Genomic DNA, 19,032 nt, shown 5'->3' with positions numbered 1-19,032 from the left:
GAAAAAAAAATCGGGGGCTAAGGGGGTCTATCAGGGGTCAAAGTGGATCCAGGTTTGACCCCCAAAATAGGATTTGCTTTTTCCTCTGAAACTACACACAATATTTTGATGAAACTTGACCACAACCTTCATCCCCCATGATGTACCGAAGTTTGTTCACGGCACTAAGAAAAACAAAGTCTAAAGGGGCCTACAGGGGGTCAAAGTGGGTCCAGGTTTGATGCCCCAAAATACGTATTTGCTTTCTTTTCTGAAACTACACACAATTTTGATGAAACTTGTCCACAACCTTCATCACCCGTGATTAACCAAAGTTTGTTCATGGCATTAAAAAAAAATCTGCCCCTTTAGGGGTCTACGGGGGAGGGCTGGGGGGGGGATCCCCACAAAATAGGTATTTGCTTTATTCTCAGAAACTACACATGCAATTTCGATGAAACTTCACCACAACCTTCATCACCCGTGATGAACCAAAGACGGCATTAAAAAAAAATCTGCCCCTTTAGGGGTCTACGGGGGAGGGCTGGGGGGGGGATCCCCACAAAATAGGTATTTGCTTTATTCTCAGAAACTACACATGCAATTTCGATGAACCTTCACCACAACCTTAATCACCCATGATGTACCAATGTTTGTTCAAAGCATTATAAAAATTGGAGTTTTAGGAGGTATATGGGGTTGGGAGGATGGGTTGCCCCCCAAAATAGGTATTTTTTTAAATTGTTTGTTTAAAGTCTTATGAGTATGTTAGTATGATTCTACATGCTGCCATGTCTTCTAGCAACCATTGAAATTGGTTTAAAATACCCTTAGTCGGTGCAGTATACTGTTTATTATACCAGGTGAGTGCCAGAGGTATTGCCCCTATGTTTTATTTTCAATTACAGGGCTGTAGTAGTTGCTGTAGTTGATATATGCTGCTTTGTAAGGAGTCTTATAAAAAAAACTAACATTCTTCTTCCTCTTATACTTCTTCTTATTATTATTATTATTATTATTATTATCTCCCATATTATCTAAATATTATTTCATAAGGCAGATGGCACCATCACAGAAATTTCAATATCTAAGGCAGGATGCCAATATCCAAGCCAAGAAAAATTCCAATATCCAAGCCAGGACACCAAGCCAAGATCATGTGGAACACACCTTGGATTTATGTCGTGCCCATTATGAGTCCAGTTCACTTTTGGTCTCGGATGTGTGCTTGGAATACACTCAAAACGTGCCACCCCACCCTTGGACACAGTGATGTCCTCTGGTTCAATCAGGAAACCGGGTTCATGGTCAGGACCAGGCCCTGAAAGCACAAAGAAAAAGTAGTGTTAGAAGTAAGATGGTTATTTCGGTGCTGGACTGCTGACCACAAGTCTTGGGCTGCAAACGCATATTCCTTATAACATTCAACATCTATTTCGTTGAAGGTCACGCATGTCATGCTGCCTTTTTAAAATCAGTTTTCTGTAAGAATTTGGTGGTGTGTATGGATTTCAGCTTCAAGGACTAGGCCAAAGCCTTTTGGGTGACTGGATACAGCAGCTCTGACAGATTTCATGCTCAAACCAAAATGGGGAGTTTGAGCATGTAACAGCAAGTTCAACACCAAATCCTAAAGATTTCCAGGACATTCTAATTTATTTTATTACATCAGTGCGTGGACAGCTGTAATTCACAAGGAAATTGCATTTTGTGGTTCAAATTGACATTCAACCAATGGATACCAGGACCCTATCATTTCCTGCAAAACGGATTTCCCTTTGGTGGCCGTGTCCAGTCTACACATTGACTGAATACTGACACCAAAACACCGTATTGATTGGGTATCCACAGAAGCATTGGAGTCAGATGGGTAGATGGATATTGACAGGACTGGTAGTTTAGGTATGGGTTGGTTGTTTGTTCATACTTCACCTTACAACCATCTTCATCTGCTCCTCTCCAGCCTCTAGAAACACCGATTCAAGTAATGTAGCGCTGATAAAGCGCAGGCCTGGTGGGGCAAATGGCCTCCTTGCATATACTCGTAGCATGAACATGTTTGCAAACTACGGCGATCACACTAATCTCAAAGAAACATTGTGGGTTTTCCCTGAACTAAATACACACCCTGCATGAAAACGTGTTTCGAACGGTGGAAATATGAGAGCAGTCATTAAAACCCCCCCACAAAGTGCCAAGTGTGCCTTTTTGTGCAGACTGGTGCATTTTGACGATTTAAGTTTCAAATTTCAACGCAAAAGCCTCAATATTTCACCCTCGGAAAGCCTCCTTGTAAGGCGAGAGAAATCTTGTAAAAAATATATTTATTATTACTCCTGCCTGGAGACAAAGGAACAGCCAAAATCCAATAAAGGGGAATTCTCAAAGCTGAGTTGAATGGTTCTCAGAATAAATCAAACAATATTTACTCTGCGCAGTTTTCAGCACGATATTGCAAGCCTAATAATAAAACACGTAAATAACTGAGATGCAGGTAAAATAATTCCATTCATTATTAATTTACCAAGCACCATACATCTCTAATTCAGATGTTCCCATTGTCTCTATCGTGTCCTTTTCATTTGCAAATACCCCTTGAGAAAAGGATTGACAATAAGGCACTATAAAATCACTTGCTTTAAGGATATCTCACAACACGGGTGCGGATGGACCAGGTAACAGGCGCACGTACCTGCCTTGACGCTCAACTCAGCTTGCTCGCTTGATCGATTGCCACCCAGCCCTTCAGCCACACACCGATAGTTACCGCCATCGGACGACTGCAAGTTATTGATCAGCAGCGATCCACTTGGTAGTATGACCAAGTGGTTTGAGTTGTTGAGCTCTGTGAGATCAAGTGGAGTGCCGTCCTTTTCCCATAGAACTTCAGGTTTGGGTTCTGCTTCAGCAACGCAAAACAACACCGTAGCATCACCTTCAAACACGCTCATTGATTTGGGTTCTGTTTTCAGTCGCACTTGGCCTGAGGAAAAGCAGAAAACAAATCATTTTAACCTTGTGGAATGCGCTGGAAATATATCTGCATTCAATAAGAGATTGGCTCAAGTATTGGAAATAAACTCGCCCCAAATGCCACATTGCATTGAGTAAATAATCGGCTTAAGGTGGCAATGGCCTGAGTTGGACTGGCCACTCCTCGTGTATGCTGTGCAGAGCTGTCATGTGATGATCGTTTGCAGCGAATGTCATGTGAAGAGTGCTGTTGAGTGTCACATGACCGCTAAATGTTGAGTGTCACATGGTGTGAGGCTAAAATCTCCTTCGCTGCTTATGTGACAGACCACAGAGAGCATCCCCAAGTGTTCGGTCCCACACATGTGATAGATTGAAGTGAAGACCTCCCTTATTGTTAAGATGCACCTGCACAGCACAAACGAGCGGCCAAACCCACTCAGGCCGTTGTCAGCTGAAGCCGATAGGGTAATCAGCACAACGTTGCATTCCGAGTGAGTTAATTTCCAGTACCTGATCCAATCTCTTTTCATTATGTCTTACCGAATGAATCATAACTTTCATCAATATACTTGCATTCATTTCTAGGAAAAGACAGTTTTATACACTATGTTGTTAAACTAGAAATTTCCTGTTTCAGCAGAAAATTAAGCTTGATATAAATCTGAAACAAACAATAAAATCCATGCATTTTTATTTTGTATTTTTGTATACAAAGTCCAGCCTCATGGAAGCGCTAGAACACAGAACAGAACAGAAAACTTGTGTATTCAACAAGGACATGGGTGAAGCCGATGAGTGGCAAATTTGATTGGTTGAGATGATGTAAAATGCAGTAATATTTTTCCAAGTACTGCCAACCGAAAGGTTTTTGGAAGTGCTAATAAGGAAATGTCCTACAGTGTTCAAGTATACAGGGTGTTTCAAAAAGATGGACCCAATTTCAAAGCAGATTAGTCGCTAATGGTGGCACAAAAACATGGTCTTTGACGTATCCCCACAAGAAAAAGTCACAGAGTGTAATGTCTGGGGATCTTGGGGGCCAAGAGTGCAGCGCCAAGTCTTGGGGTCCCGTGCGACCTATCCAACATTGAGGCAGTGTGTCATTTAGAAAACGTCGAACCTGCAGGTGCCAATGTGGCGGTGCTCCGTCTTGCTGAAAAATGAGGTCATCGGAATCTTCATTAAGTTGTGGAAAGAGCCAGTTCTGCAGCATTTCGAGATAGGTTTGCCCCGTAACTGTTTTTCCCTCGAAAAAGAAAGGGCCATAAACCTTTATTTGAGAAACGGCACAAAACACGTTCACTTTCGGGGAATCACGATCATGCTCTACAGTTTTGTGTGGATTCTCTAGTCCCCATATGCGCACATTGTGACGGTTAACTTTACCGCTTAGATGAAACGTTGCTTCATCACTAAAAATCAAAAGCGGTAAGAAGCTGTCGTCTTCCATGTTCTGTAACATCGCATCACTAAATTCTACACGCTTTCCTTTGTCACCTGTACGAAGAGCCTGTACCAGTTGCAACCGGTATGGCCTCAGGATTAAACGTCACCTTAACACACGCCAGCCAGTCGTATGAGGGATCGCAAGTTCTCGGCTGGCACGACGAGTGGACTTGCGCGGGCTACGCAGAAAACTCTCTTGAATTCTTCTCACGTTTTCCTCTGAAGTGCGTGGTCGCCCTGGGCTCTTCCCCTTACATAAACAGCCTGTTTCCTCAAATTGTCGGTTCCAATGACGAATGGTCTTTGGCATTGGCGGATCAATGCCAAAACGCCGTTGAAACGCACGCTGCACCGCAATTACGGATTCAGTCTTGCTGAAATGCAGAACGCAAAACGCCTTGTGGTGCGGGGTCGCCATCTTGCGAACGACTGAGGCTAGAGGCTGTTGGTGCGCTGGGAGAGCCATATAGCGGTGGTCGTTTGAAACTCTATGCCCCACCCTTTCAAGTGGTAAGAGGTTCATTTATGGGCGGTTCGTGGTTGCAGAGATATAGCGATTTCAAATCGGGTCCATCTTTTTGAAACACCCTGTATAATACAATATAAACAAGAAAGAGCAATTAGAGATTGCAAACCATCGCCAGGATGTATTTTCAGTGGTTTTTAAGGCTTTTGTGTTAAAACAAATATGGTGGCCAAACCCCGTGACCGATGACGTCATCATTTTTTTTTCTAAACTAATTTATTCCTAGATTATGCTCAAGAAATTTCATCGTGATCAGATGAAGTTTTGTACTTGCCGAATTATGACATCATAATGGAGGCACCTATGACATCATCATTAACATATTTTATTCCCCATGGAGATTTCTTTACAATGAGCCATGTCTCAATTTTTTCTATTCAGCGCTTTCGGAGATATAGAGATGCAAAGTTTTTCGGTTTTTCCAAGATGGCGACCGAACCACGTGACTTGTGACGTCATAATTATCATTTAAAAAATCTACAGGTGGAGTTGCACCTATGGTGAAAATTTCCTGTCAATGGGACCAACCTTTTGCAGAGAAAATCATATTTATTCTGTGCGGACAAACAAACAAACAGACTCAAATGCAATACCCTCTCCTCAGGCGAGGGGAATAAAATGGGGATTTTTAAAGTTGCAGAATTTTTTTTCGCAAGTTTACTGCAGGTGATGCACATTCTTTAACACAACCTTATTTAACAAATTACATCAGTTATTCGTGCCCGTTTTTCATGTCCTTTATGACATCCTTAAAAACAGGAAGTTTCTTGTTTGGTATTGTCAGTTTTGTTTGATTGCCAGACAAGCATACAGACTAACAAAAATGATCTCACTTCTCTGTGTGCATGTGTGATCGGGATGATTTCAGAGCCAAATACTGCTGAACTACAGGTTTGTTTTCCGATTCATGTTCCGATTCCTGTTCAAAATATAACATCCAATTGAAACTAAGTTGTTCCTTGATCATAAACTGATGTTTTTGGACAGACAAAGTGAACCAAATGCTTAACCTCGGTTTTCGCTTCGTGTACATGGGGGTAACAAGCAACAGAGTTGAAAATAATAAAAGAGAACAGAAAGAATACACAAACACCACAGTGGAGGAACACAACAGAGGGGCACTTGGAGGAAGAATAGGTGAGGAAAACGGTTGGTGGGTGGGTGATGAAGAGGGCAGAAAACACAATAACCTGGGAGGGATGTGGTGGACTTGGAGAGGGTTAATGAGGACAAAAATATCATGGGTATTGATGGGGGGAGATCTGATGAGGTGGGGAACAGCCATCTTGAATCCCTGGAGGGAAGAATGTGGTTGAACAGACTGAGCAAGTTGGTTGTACAGGTGAGAGAAAAGAGGAACAAATGAATGGAGGTGAGGAGGGAGCCTGAATTTTGGGAATTTCACCAGAAGTGGGCTACTGGCAGACTATGTGCACCCTGGAGAAACCCAGAAGTGACCGAGCATGGAAAGAGCAGAGGGTGTGAGAGCATGAAAGAAGAAGTAAAAAAAAAAAAAAGAGGGGCCACGAACCTGTCTGTGATGCGAGAGTAACAAACAAAGAGATTCAACTTCATCTCAGCAGATTCAATGATTTGGGGTGGGTGCCTTGGACTCCAATGGCAGGGAACAATGGGGAACATTTGGGGGGGGGGGGGTACAACCACCACGAAGAGGCGTCCGCAATAGTTGTATATACATTTTGGTTGTTGTATAAGGTGTAATATAAAGATCTGATGAAAAAGAATGTTTACTCTCAAGCACCAATGCAGAACTTGCATCAGCGTAACACTCAGTATGGATACCATTAAGAACGGCAAAACACGTGCCATGTACCTTTGTTTGATATCTTTGGGAATTACAACAGGTGAAAAAATAAAAACAATGCTTATTCTCTTTATTGATATAAATATTTGGTGAAAATCTTCTTGTGCTGGAAAATGGACAACAAAGAAAACCAGCAGGTCACTGTCCTCCTTCGCTTCATCATCAAGTGCCATGCCCCATATTGGGCCTCAGTGCTGTTGAACCATTAGCATGGCAAGTTTTGAAAATTTTCCCAAACAAGTGTTAAGAAAGGTTTGCCAACTGGTGTGAGAAGGAAGTTGAAGTGACATTTTTGGTTTTTTGGACTTCAAAGTATGTAAGCTCTTCCTTTCTCTGGTTGAGAAAATCCGTTGGACTTATGTTTCCACCGACACAGACCGACTCTATTCTTTATAAAGACGAGTGTTCGGTCATCGTGAGGATTACACTGTGCAGTTTGTCACTGCCTTGCCAGAGATAAACAGGGCAGGGATTTGAAACTTTGCCAGGGTGCTTGCTACAACCCAATACTGTACTCTTCGACGAAGGACGCTGTGGGGTTACTTTAACATTCACCAGCTCATGCCATAAGATGGTCATAGATGACGGCCATAGGTCTACCAACTTAATGTCCATCCAAGAGACGAGGCACTTTGTGATGCAACACCATGCCTGCGAATTACTATTCTGACAGTTTGTAGTCAGGCCTAGAATTGAACCCAGACTAGACAGCTCAAGGGTAAGTGCACTATCTCTGGACTGCGCATCCTGTATGCCACAACGGTCCTAGACCTGTGATATTAATTTAGATTATCGAATGTCAAATGGAAAGTACCATGACTTGAATTTTCTTCCAGAAATAACGTATATTGACCATTTCTGGCAGACGCATGTCCTCTACGAACCTTTGAGGGACGGCGCGCACATTGATACATCACCCCGCATGCAAAACAACAGGACGACAGTTTCTAATTGGGTGAAGATTCGAACCAAGGCGAGACAGCTCAAAGGTGTGTGTGCATATCTCTAAGCTATCCTGCCAGCCCATTAGTAATAATAATGGTAAAGGTAGTTAGTAAAAGCAATAATATCTCGAAAGAAGCGCAATTTGCAGCTCCCGAGACAATGCGGACATTGATTAATGACATTGTGATTTCTTGTAGTTTTACAAATTACCATTTTGCTGGAGGTCTGGTGTGTAATGGCACCGAGGAAAACGAAATCATAAGCAGACAACTCCAAATATTCTACCACTTTTGACTGGTCGTCTGGCATATGCTTTGCAGCAATCAAGCTTCGAGAGTAATTTCTCAACAGGAAAATACAATTGGCAATCAATCTTGTCTTTGTAAATTCTGCAGAAGAGAAAAAGGATGTTATAACATTTTAAGAAAGGATGGTTCTTCCTGGCCTTCAAGGACTCTCGACACAGTAGAAATAGGTAGTGCTTGGCAAAGTCGAGGCAGAAAATGAATCCAGGTTATGTGGCTCCCTGCCCCTGCTGTGAGACTATAACGTTGCACCGGGAGCAGCCAGGATGCCAGGAGCATGAGCGAGGGTTGAGGCGGTGCGGAGATGGAACGCATGGGTCGTGTAAAGAGAGAGGGGCACAAGCGAGAGGTCATATTTCACGAGGGGGTGGTGTGGGTAATGCATGGAATTCATTTCATGGTGGGACAGTGGGGGGTGAAGAGAGACATCTCGGATTACGCAGGGCAGGAGGTGAGACGAGTGGGGGTACACGATATATCCAGGGGGTTTCAGGGCGAGTACATCACCAGTTACACAGTTATGCACACAAAGAATCAGTGCAGGGTGAAAGATCTGTGTAAATGCCTCTTCAGCCATGCTTGACTGCACGTCCGGCATGCACTCGTCTCATCACTGGGACATTTATTTGTTGAAAGAGCAGACTACAAGGCCATCACTATGGCGATATGAGTATATTATCCTACCAGTAAATGATATGGGAGATAATTCAAGGTTTCTAAAACTGAGAATTGCCAGATCTGGCAATTGCCAATTTTTGACTTCACATCCTCATTGCAAAACGGACCATTAAGTTGCACGTGCATCTTCAGGTCATTTCCAAGAATTTTTTTTTTATCGATGGAGCCATTTCTTGCCCATGATTGGGCAAAACATCTGTGATGGCACATGTGCATGTCAGAGTCTTTGTGAGATTAATTTCCCAGCAGGCGAAGCGAGGTGAGAGGCAGAGTAAGGGTGGTTGGGCGAACCAGCGAGGGGAGAGAGAGAGAGAGAGAGAGAGAGACAGAGACAGAGAGAGAGAGACAGAGAGAGAGAGACAGAGACAGAGACAGAGAGAGAGAGAGAGAGAGAGAGTGCATGATGAATAGACGCGCCATGCATGGGGCGGTGGGTGCTGGGAGACGAGGGGTTCATGGACAGCCAGTGCGCACATTCTCACCACACCCCGCCGTGCTTGGTTAAGAAGGCAGGCTTACAAAAAGTGAGGGGGAGTGAGGGATGTACGTATGTGCAATCTGAATTAAATAATAGCGATGGTTCATCATACTGTGTGGCAGATGTTAACCTTAAAATCGAATATGCAGTTGATGGCAGACAAATTGGACGCATTTTTATCCGCATGCATATGAATTGAAACTACATATTAAGATGTATTAATATTAATCCAATAAATACAGGCACACAGAAGGAAGTGAAAGCATAAAGAAGGTTTGACGGACAACATGTATGAGCAAATAGAAATATGAATTGGGCTGGTTGAGGACAAAAACAATGACGGGAAGCATCAGTAGGGGCAGAAAACAGAGGAGGGGGTGGAAGCCACAGAAGGGGGGCCAAGCAGCAGGGAGGGAGTGGAGAGCATATGGGAGTGGTGGAGAGTATATGTAAGGGTGGGAGGGGAGGGGAAGGGTGAAAAGGAGGCAGAGAGAGGGAGGGTGGAGAGTGTTAAAGAAAGACAAGCAGCTATATAATGTATGGAAAGTTACACAGCATCAAAGAGCTGGTAAAAAATAATTTGCAAGACAATGTAAGGGCAAGTAAATTGAGGTGTTGTGTGCTTGGGTATTGTCATATCTATCAGGGAATGAAGTAGCATCTGTAGTTTGAAGTTTCATGGTTAGGAAAATGTAACAAGATCATAAGGCCTTGAGGTTTAAACCAAGTGCATGCCTCCAATAATGAAGAACAGCCCTCAGAAATAATGAAGCTATAAAATTTTAACATTGGGCAATATAAAAAAAAACAAAAATAACAAAGCCTGTTGAGCTGCTTGGCATTCCCATTTGAACCCATGGCTGATTGTGCAGGCAAACCAGGTTCAAATCCCATTGAATATACGTATTTGTCTACTATCTACATATATCCTTGTAAGTCAAGTGAAAATACAATGATGTTTCCTATTGGCATTATTACCTCCGCCACTGAAGGTAGATGGAGGTTGTGCTTTCACCCCTGTCTGTCTGTCTATCTGTTTGTGAACAGGCTATCTAGAAAAGTTGAGGACGGATTCGGACAAAACTTGGTGGACAGCTTGGGTTTTTGACAAGTAAGAATTGAATCAATTTTGGTGAAGATTCAAATCCACATCCGGCTCAGAGATTTTTAAAAATGATTCTTAACCATTTAGTGTTCGGGCTAAAACCGATATATAGCACGGCAACTTAAAAAAGTTATGGACAAATTTGGACAAACCTTGGTGGACAGGTTGAGTGTTTGACAAGGACGAATTGATTCGATTTTCGCGAAGATCCGAATACGATAATTAATTAATTTTTAAAGTGCTTCTTCACCATTGAGTGATAGACCAATATATATATATATTAAGATGATATTTCAATATATAATGATATTTCAAAAATGGATGAGTTGACAAAACCAGGTGGACGAGTTGTTTAGGCAACAAGAACAAGCTGATTCGATTTTGGTTCAGGTCTGGATCCAGATCTGGCCTATCAGTGGGATCCAAAACGTGAACTGTTCAGCCTGGCGGGTGTATGCTCTCTACCGAGTGTAATTCCAGTCTTGCTCATGATATTATGTACAAGTTACTCCTTCATGAGTAAACACTGATGGAGGAAGAAACACCAACAACAAAAAGTTTATCTTCTCAATAGAAATGCACTATCCTATAAATCACACTGCATCAAACTTTACCCATGGTGTCATCCATTCCTGGACATTGTCGACACATCAAAAACCTAAAACAACTCATGAACAACAGAACAAGCTGAGAGTGCTTTGAGATGCAATGTCAAACTTATTACATCACTTCACTCTCAAATGTTCTTCCTTTACTCAATCCTTTGTTGCCGAGGTGTCGTTATATACCTATTGTTAAAACAGCTGAGTTAAGTATTATACAGTCAGCAGATGTTCCTCCAACCCCCAAAAAACATATAAAATCTGCCATGGAGGGTTAGCTCCTGCAAGGCACGATTACATATCGAAAGCATCTGTGCCGCCAGATGTGCAATTCATCAAGACGACGTCCAGAAGCAGTGGAAGAGAAGAACGAGTCAAATCATCTGAACAACCGCAGGTTTAAATCAACTGCTCAAAACTGAACCATGAGAAAAAGGAGAGAAAATAGGGAAAAAACAAATTTGGCAAACGTGCAGTGATAACCATTCGTGCATGTTGGTATCATGCAGTGCGGCATGTGAGCATTCCACGGGGATGGCAGAAGCAAAGTTACACGGCAGTTTCATTACAAGGACTTTGCTCATTCTGGCTGCTCTAATAGACGTGCCCTGCACGGCAGGCCGCCTCGCAATCGGCCTAATGAGACGATGCGTCGGTGCAAAGCCATGGCACGGTGTAACAAGCGGCACGGCGTCCCGCACCAGTGACGTGTCATGCTGACGGGCACGATGCTGCCCACGACCGACCATTTGGCATCGCAGGTTTGCAGCTGTGTTCAGAGAATTCGTTTGGCAACTCGGTTCGAGACGCCCAAAACAATATGAGGCAGCTCCGTTTATGTATTCCTCTCATCACTTGCGCATGCTCCAGTCCACCTGACATTTCAGTGAGACATTGCAAAGATATATTATAGGGAATTTGCATGCTTGAAGTGTACGCTGCTCAACCACCATCCTTTTCTTGCTATAATCTTAAAAAATGGAAATAATATAAAAGTAAAATTATATAATCCAGATATGAAACTTTTTCAGTCTGATGTGTTTTTCTTATTTACAGGAACAAGGCTCATGAAAGAGTAAAGTACAGTGCATTCAGAAAGTATTCAGACCCCTTCACTTTTTTCACATTTTGTTATGTTGCAGCCTTATGCTGAAATCGTTTAAATTCATTTTTTCCCTCATCAATCTACACTCAATACCCCATAATGACAAAAAGAAAACAGGATTTTAGAAAGTTTTACAAATTTATTAAAAAGAAAAAACTGAAATATCACATTGACACAAGTATTCATACCCGTTGCTATGACACTTGAAATTTAGCTCAGGTGCCTCCCATTTCTCTTGATCATCTTTGAGATGTTGCTACACCTTGATTGTAGTCCACCTGTGGTAAATTCAATTGATTGGACATGATTTGGAAAGGCACACACCTGTCTGTATATAAGGTCTCACAGCTGACAATGCATATCAGAGCAAAAACCAAGCCATGAGCTCGAAGGAACTGCCTGCAGAGCTCAGAGACAGGATTGTGTCGAGGCACAGATCTGGGGAAGCCTATGAAAAAAAATTCTGCTGCATTGAAGGTTCCCAAGAGCACAGTGGCCTCCATAATTCTTAAATGGAAGAAGTTTGGAACAACCAGGACTCTTCCTTGAGATGGCCGCCCGGCCAAACTGAGCAATCGGGGGAGAAGGTCCTTGGTAAGAGAGGTGACCAAGAACCCGATGGTCACTCTGGCTGAGCTCCAGAGATCCTGTGTGGAGATGGGAGAAACTTCCAGAAGGACAACCATCACTGCAACACTCCACCGATCTGGGCTTTATGGCAGAGTGGCCAGACTGAAAGCCTCTCCTCAGTGAAACACACATGAAAGCCCGCTTGGAGTTTGCAAAAAAGCACCTAAAGGACTCTCAGACTGTGAGAAACAAGATTCTGTGGGCTTTCATGTGTGTTTCACTTAGGAGAGGCTTCCGTCTGGCCACTCTGCCATAAAGCCCAGATCGGTGGAGTGTTGCAGTGATGGTTGTCCTTCTGGAAGTTTCTCCCATCTCCACACAAGATATCTGGTGCTCAGCCAGAGTGACCATCAGGTTCTTGGTCACCTCTCTTACCAAGGACCTTCTCACCCGATTGCTCAGTTTGGCCGGGCGTCCAGCTCTACGAAGAGTCCTGGTTGTTCCAAACTTCTTCCATTTAAGAATTATGGAGGCCACTGTGCTCTTGGGAACCTTCAATGCAGCAGAATTTTTTTTGTAGGCTTCCCCAGATCTGTGCCTTGACACAATCCTGTCTCTGAGCTCTGCAGGCAGTTCCTTCGAGCTCATGGCTTGGTTTTTGCTCTGATACGCATTGTCAGCTGTGAGACCTTATATAGACAGGTGTGTGCCTTTCCAAATCATGTCCGATCAATTGAATTTACCACAGGTGGACTCCAATCAAGGTGTAAAAACATCTCAAAGATGATCAAGAGAAATGGGAGGCACCTGAGCTAAATTTCAAGTGTCAAAGCAAAGGGTCTGAATACTTATGTAAATGTGATATTTCAGTTTTTTCTTTTTAATATATTTGCAAAACTTTCTAAAATCCTGTTTTCTCTTTGTCATTACAGGGTATTGAGTTTGGATTGATGAGGGAAAAAATGAATATGAACGATTTCAGCATAAGGCTGCAACATAACAAAATGTGAAAAAAGTGAAGGAGTCAGAATACTTTCTGAATGCACTGTATGTCTATGGAGACAGTCCTAACCTCTTGTTTGAGATTGAGGGCCTCCAAGCATTGCTGAGAGAGAAGCAGAAGCATGTGCAGAGTTTCGTGACTGGGATGGAAACCATACTGATGTTCGGAGGTCAGGTTGCTTGAAAAAAGGAAAGACTTGACATTGGAAGCAATTATGGATTCCATAGCTTTGCTTGTAATTGGAAGGAAACTCACCTGCCTAATGTTGGTCGGATCTGTTTTTGCATCACTCTTGTGGATAGGAGTGATGTTTGTAGCCCTCAATGCAGAGGGGACGTAGCCAAAGGATAAGAATAGACTGAATATGTCCGATAGAGGGGAAGTAAGAATGGTAGCGCATTATATGAGAAAATGGGTACTGATACCACCTGGACCTGTTGCCAAAGCAGGGTCATGGCTGGAAGAACGTTGTCTACCTTCTCATGTGAGAGTCCAATAGACAGTGGGTATGTCAGGGTAAGTTTGCGACAGAACAAGATGGGTCGAGTACCTGAGATTTGGGGCAAAGATAATTTAGACATTCTGTGCTTTTCCCTGGCAGAGTCTGGAGGGGGAGCATACATCAGAGACAGAGTTTTACAAAGGTGTACCATGACTTGGAGGAAGGAGATGGGTTGGAGATTTCATCCTTGAGAATTGTAAGATGATGTTTCCTGGCTTGCTTTAGGAGATGGTAACAATATTTCGTATGATTCCACAGACTCATCGACATAAGGTGCGTGAATGGCCCACATAAATATTCACCAATCATGATAAGAAGTGATATTTTAAAATGATATTATGATGATCATGGCATGGTATGTATTTATATTTTTTTCACATGCAGATGTGACGTCAGAGCAAAGGTTTTAATACATTTATTAGAGGAGGCTCTATGTACATCTCCTTTTTTAAAAAATAAGATATTTCCATCTCTGCAAGCCATCTCACGGCTGTCTTCTTGGGCACTGTTTTATTGCCAGTAAATTCTGAATTCGCCATTATAACGAAGGATTTACTGCACAGGACGACAGCGGCAGTCTAGTGCAAATGGGCAGCGGATAATGAGGCATCTGTTTTTGGACTTCATCTCACTCATTTTCCGCACACAGACACGTTCTTCCTGAGAGACAGTGTGCCACCATCTGTGCGTTCTGTGACTATCAAGGTTGGCACGGAACTCCAAAACACTTTGCTTACAGAGGCGGCATTGTAAAAGCCATCTCAGTGTCCAAACCCCAGGCCAACCACAACCACAAAAGCACTCATACAAAGTTGGTAATGGCTATGAAGATGACTCACAACCAACATCTTGTCTTACAGACCAACATACATCCGATTTACAAGTTTAAAAAACAACAGCTGAGTCTTACGGTTTATTAATTAATTTTTCTGCAGGTGTCTAAAATATTATGCAAGCCAAAAATTACCACAAGGCACTGCAAAAGTACTGTATGATCGAAACTAAAAAATATTAAATTATCCAGCTCATACTATCCACTCTCTGGAAAGATTGGCTCGGTCCATGCTAATCGTGTCACAAAGCTGAACACAGCACCGGAAGTAGAAATCGCTCAAATTGTGAGATGTGCTGACATCATTTGGGAAATATGAAGATCTACTGCCAGAAATCAGATCCTGTTTGGCGTGCATCTACAGTACAAGTTTGTATACAAGAGGAGTAATGGAGGTAAGGATTGTAGCATAATGACAGACAGAAGTAGTATTAATGAGGCTCCTAATTAGAATGGTGAAGATAATCGCAAAGTTTATACTTTACCGCAAAAAAACATAAATATGGTGTTCTTAAGCTCGAATTTATATGCATTTCGTCCAAACCCATTAGTTTGTTTTTGTCTGGGTATCATTAAAAGACTATTATGTACAGAACAGAATCGGCAGACATTGTTATTTCCATACTTATGGTTTTGAACATGCTGAAAGTACGAGTTGTTGCCTTTTGCATTTTTGGCCTGCGCAAGTCAAACTCCCTCCAAATATTCAGATCTTTTTTCAAAAACAAGTTGGGTCAAGGGATAATGACTTCAATAAAGCATACTACGCATGAAATGTAACAAATTTAGGTATAAATACATGCTCTTAATGGAATTTATCGGAACAGAATTTTTTAAAACACATTAGAAACTGTTTTATGATATGTACACGCCATATTGTAGTATTCTAATGGACAACTATTCCTTCTTCAATTGCTCCGATCATTCCCTTCTTTGTGCGTGGTCGGTCGGGGAGAGTTGTTGGCCCAAGTCTTTCAAGAACTTGCTGGCCAGACCTGAAGGTTGATTGAGCGTGGCAGGAATTATGAATTTCTTCGAGATGTCATCACCTATAACTCGCCTCGTCAAAATACGCCACGAGATCTTTAACAGCCACCAAGTAATGTCGGAAGATGGGAACCCAGTTTAACCATAATCTGATAGATGCTACACACATTGATGCAATGCCCTGTGAAACACTAGGGTGACAGTTTATATAGCTGGGCCGAGATTCAAAGGCAAGCTACACCACTCAAAGGCGAGTACGCACACCTCTGAGCTATCCTGCTTGTCTTGCATGCTATGTAGTGTAATGAATGAATGATATTTAGAATATTTATTAAACGAGGATGTGGATAACAGCACTTATAACATCCCACTTGCATTAGTCCTAGTTAGCATAGACAGGCCGTTTACTTGTAACAGCCTGTCGCTACTGCATCAACCAAAGGAAAGATATGGCAGTGTACAATGGGCTATGTAAATTTCCCAGCTATTAGCAATGGCAGCGGTGTAGCGTGCAACATCACAACGAGCATCAGGAAGCGGGGCAATTACTACAGGCGGCAGCAACGGGCTCCATTCTCTACTGCTAATGGACCCCACAAAATCGACCATCACTGGTGGATCAAGAACACAGGGAACAATGTGGGCTTTTTGAAGTTGCTAATAAAGGTGCCAACATCTTCAAAATTTACATCTTCATGGAAAGCCGCAAACCAGCACTTTAGCAACGCTGGTGCGTTTTCAGGAAAAGCTCTAAGCGCTTTCATTGCTCCATCAATGAATGGATTTTATTTTTCTGCCACGTTTCTATGCATTGTGATTATTTAACCAATTTGAAAATTTGCTAAAACTAGCTAAAAAATAAAAAATAAATCCTCATTTTCCTCATTTCCTAAACTTACCGTAGTTGTTTTCTCCCTTTACCATGGTTTTCCACTCTATGCTAACCCCCGCTCTAGCAGGGAAAATGGCCTTAAAATGCATGTTGTTGTTGTTGTTGTTGTTGTGTTGTCCCATACTCACCCAGCTTTACACATATGCAAAATCAGAAGATGGTCCCAAACCAAAATGAATCAAAACAATGAGAATCAAATTATAAGAATTAGTTTTGCAGCAAATTTTATGTCATGGATGAATCCTTCATTTGCATTCAGGGAATTCATCAATGGGGATTGCAAGATAGCCTATGGGTGTGCGCAATCGCCTATGAGCAGTCTAGCCGAATCTCGGCCTGGCTATAAACTGCAATCTTGGTGTTTCGTTTGCAGGGTAAGCATTAATGTGTGCGCCATCCATCAGAAGGATGTGAAATTGGACGTCCTATTGGACAGCATTAGTCGGTGGATGATAATCTTTATTTCAAGAAGAGTAGGTGAAGTATCAAAGGCACCCGGAACAAATTCAAAACTGCTTCCCTCACTCTCTTGCCAACATGCATTTGGTGAGAGTGGTGGTGCCAATACACCCAAAGATGGCTTGTGGCAGGCCTTCATCCCACTGTGTACTGAAAACAGGATGATGTTGATGATTAATTAAGGGCGGTAGATAATTATCCAACCACTGGTAGTGGTTATCTATGCCTCTGAAAAGATTGGCCTGAATCTGTCAAGGACACATCATATTAAAATGGCAACCTGATGGGACACCTGACACTAGCATTTCCAGATCACTGAAAAAGAAATCTAATTGGATGCAATTTGGCAATACCAAAATCATCCGCTCGACGAGTGATTATTTCATGAGTTTGCTTTAAAGTGACAGAGTGTTGTTTTACCATAAACTATAAGCGTACTCTTAGCATGCCAGAATGTAGGCATCATAGCCCAGTTTTTAAAAATATCGGTTTAGATCCCGATGGGTTGGCGGTAGATTTCTCTGCCAATCCTCATATTATGTTCCAGGAAGTTCTTTCATATTTTGGCGTCGTGGTTGCCAAGCCTGTAAATGACGTTCCTAACATCTAAGAGATGCTGCCACCAAAAGTGAACAACGTGTAAATGGACCTGTCACTCCATAAAACTTATTTTCACGTTCCGAGGCTCCAGGACACTCGTTCATTGCACTACGCCATGTGACACTGGAGAATCGACCCCCACTGATGAAAGACTTTCACAGTATTTCATGGAATGCAAGGTTCGCAAGCTGCACGGATGCTTGCCTGACATCTCAATGACTCCATGAATTTTTTTTTTTTTGCTACACCATGGAAATTTAATGCGATGAAAGAGTCAGGTCTGGTATGTCTTAGCAATTTGTCACAGGGGTTACCTTCCCTCTTGAGCTGAGTTTCATTTGTCTGCCTGATTGATGGGTTAGGGTTGGTGTTGCCTGTATGCTTCCACTTCATGATGATGTCCCATTAGTGCCGATTTGGAGATGGCTAGAATGTAGGACATATTGAATGACAAGCAATTGTCAGTATTCCTTGGAGATCCCTCACTCCTCCCTCTGGGACATGATGTCATGAAACTGAAAAATGAGGCTGTTCCTATGCTATTTATAATGCCTGTTATTTTGCAAATCATACACATGTGTGCTATGAGTCTTGGTGGGATAGTGCAGATTAATTACATACATACAATGTGTTGTAGTTGTACATTCATGACAGACAGTCCAAGTAAGGGATTATGCCATGGTAAGCAATTGCAATTAATATATAAATAATATCTTCACTGTTGAGTATATGGAGTATTAAGTTTGCCAACAAATGGTCTCTGTTCTGTTTGATCGAGGTGAGGTTATTAATGAAACTTTGCTGAGTATGATATTTGCATCACAGAAGTGCTGTACAACTTACACTACGACACTAAAAATTGTCACTAACTCAAAGGGGGTGATTTAGGGTTGTAATTGACGTTCCCTACAGGGGTGGCAGGAAGGGTCATTCCTATCTGGGATAAATAGATTACAGCAGATCTACGGTCGGGCCTAAATAACATGGTGGGGGGAGGGTGGGTGTTAATTTACCAAGTTTCTTGTGGAGTGCTCGCCAGGTGGTTTAAGCATTCGAGCAAGCATTCCACTCAAAACTGTTAAGGAACGGCTGGCTTGGCAAGTGCTAGCTAGCTGCTTGGTAACTGAGCACACCTCAGGTTTTCTCCCTTTCAGTTTAATGTTAAACAGCAGTAGCGACTGTTTCAAAAGACCGCCACGAAAAACGCCATGTCATTG

The 19,032-nt window shown here is 42.4% G+C and overlaps 1 protein-coding gene across 1 annotated transcript in view; it reads right to left on the bottom strand.

Moving 5' to 3' along the window:
- The window catches only part of LOC137431314 (neogenin), a 343,015-nt gene that overhangs the window by 223,578 nt on the left and 100,405 nt on the right, over nt 1–19,032 (bottom strand). Inside the window, exons 3-4 of the mRNA XM_078782693.1 lie at nt 2,672–2,962; nt 1,150–1,300 (exon numbers count right to left, since the gene is read on the bottom strand). Of these exons, the coding sequence (XP_078638819.1) occupies nt 1,150–1,300; nt 2,672–2,962 (442 nt within the window). The remainder of the gene's footprint in view (nt 1–1,149; nt 1,301–2,671; nt 2,963–19,032) is intronic.

Source organism: Myxine glutinosa, chromosome 7 (genome assembly GCF_964187855.1).
Source record: "Myxine glutinosa chromosome 7, kmMyxGlut1.1, whole genome shotgun sequence".
NCBI classification, from domain to species: domain Eukaryota; kingdom Metazoa; phylum Chordata; class Myxini; order Myxiniformes; family Myxinidae; genus Myxine; species Myxine glutinosa.
Note: the sequence above shows the minus strand (reverse complement) of the source record. Positions and strands in the feature narration are given on the sequence as shown.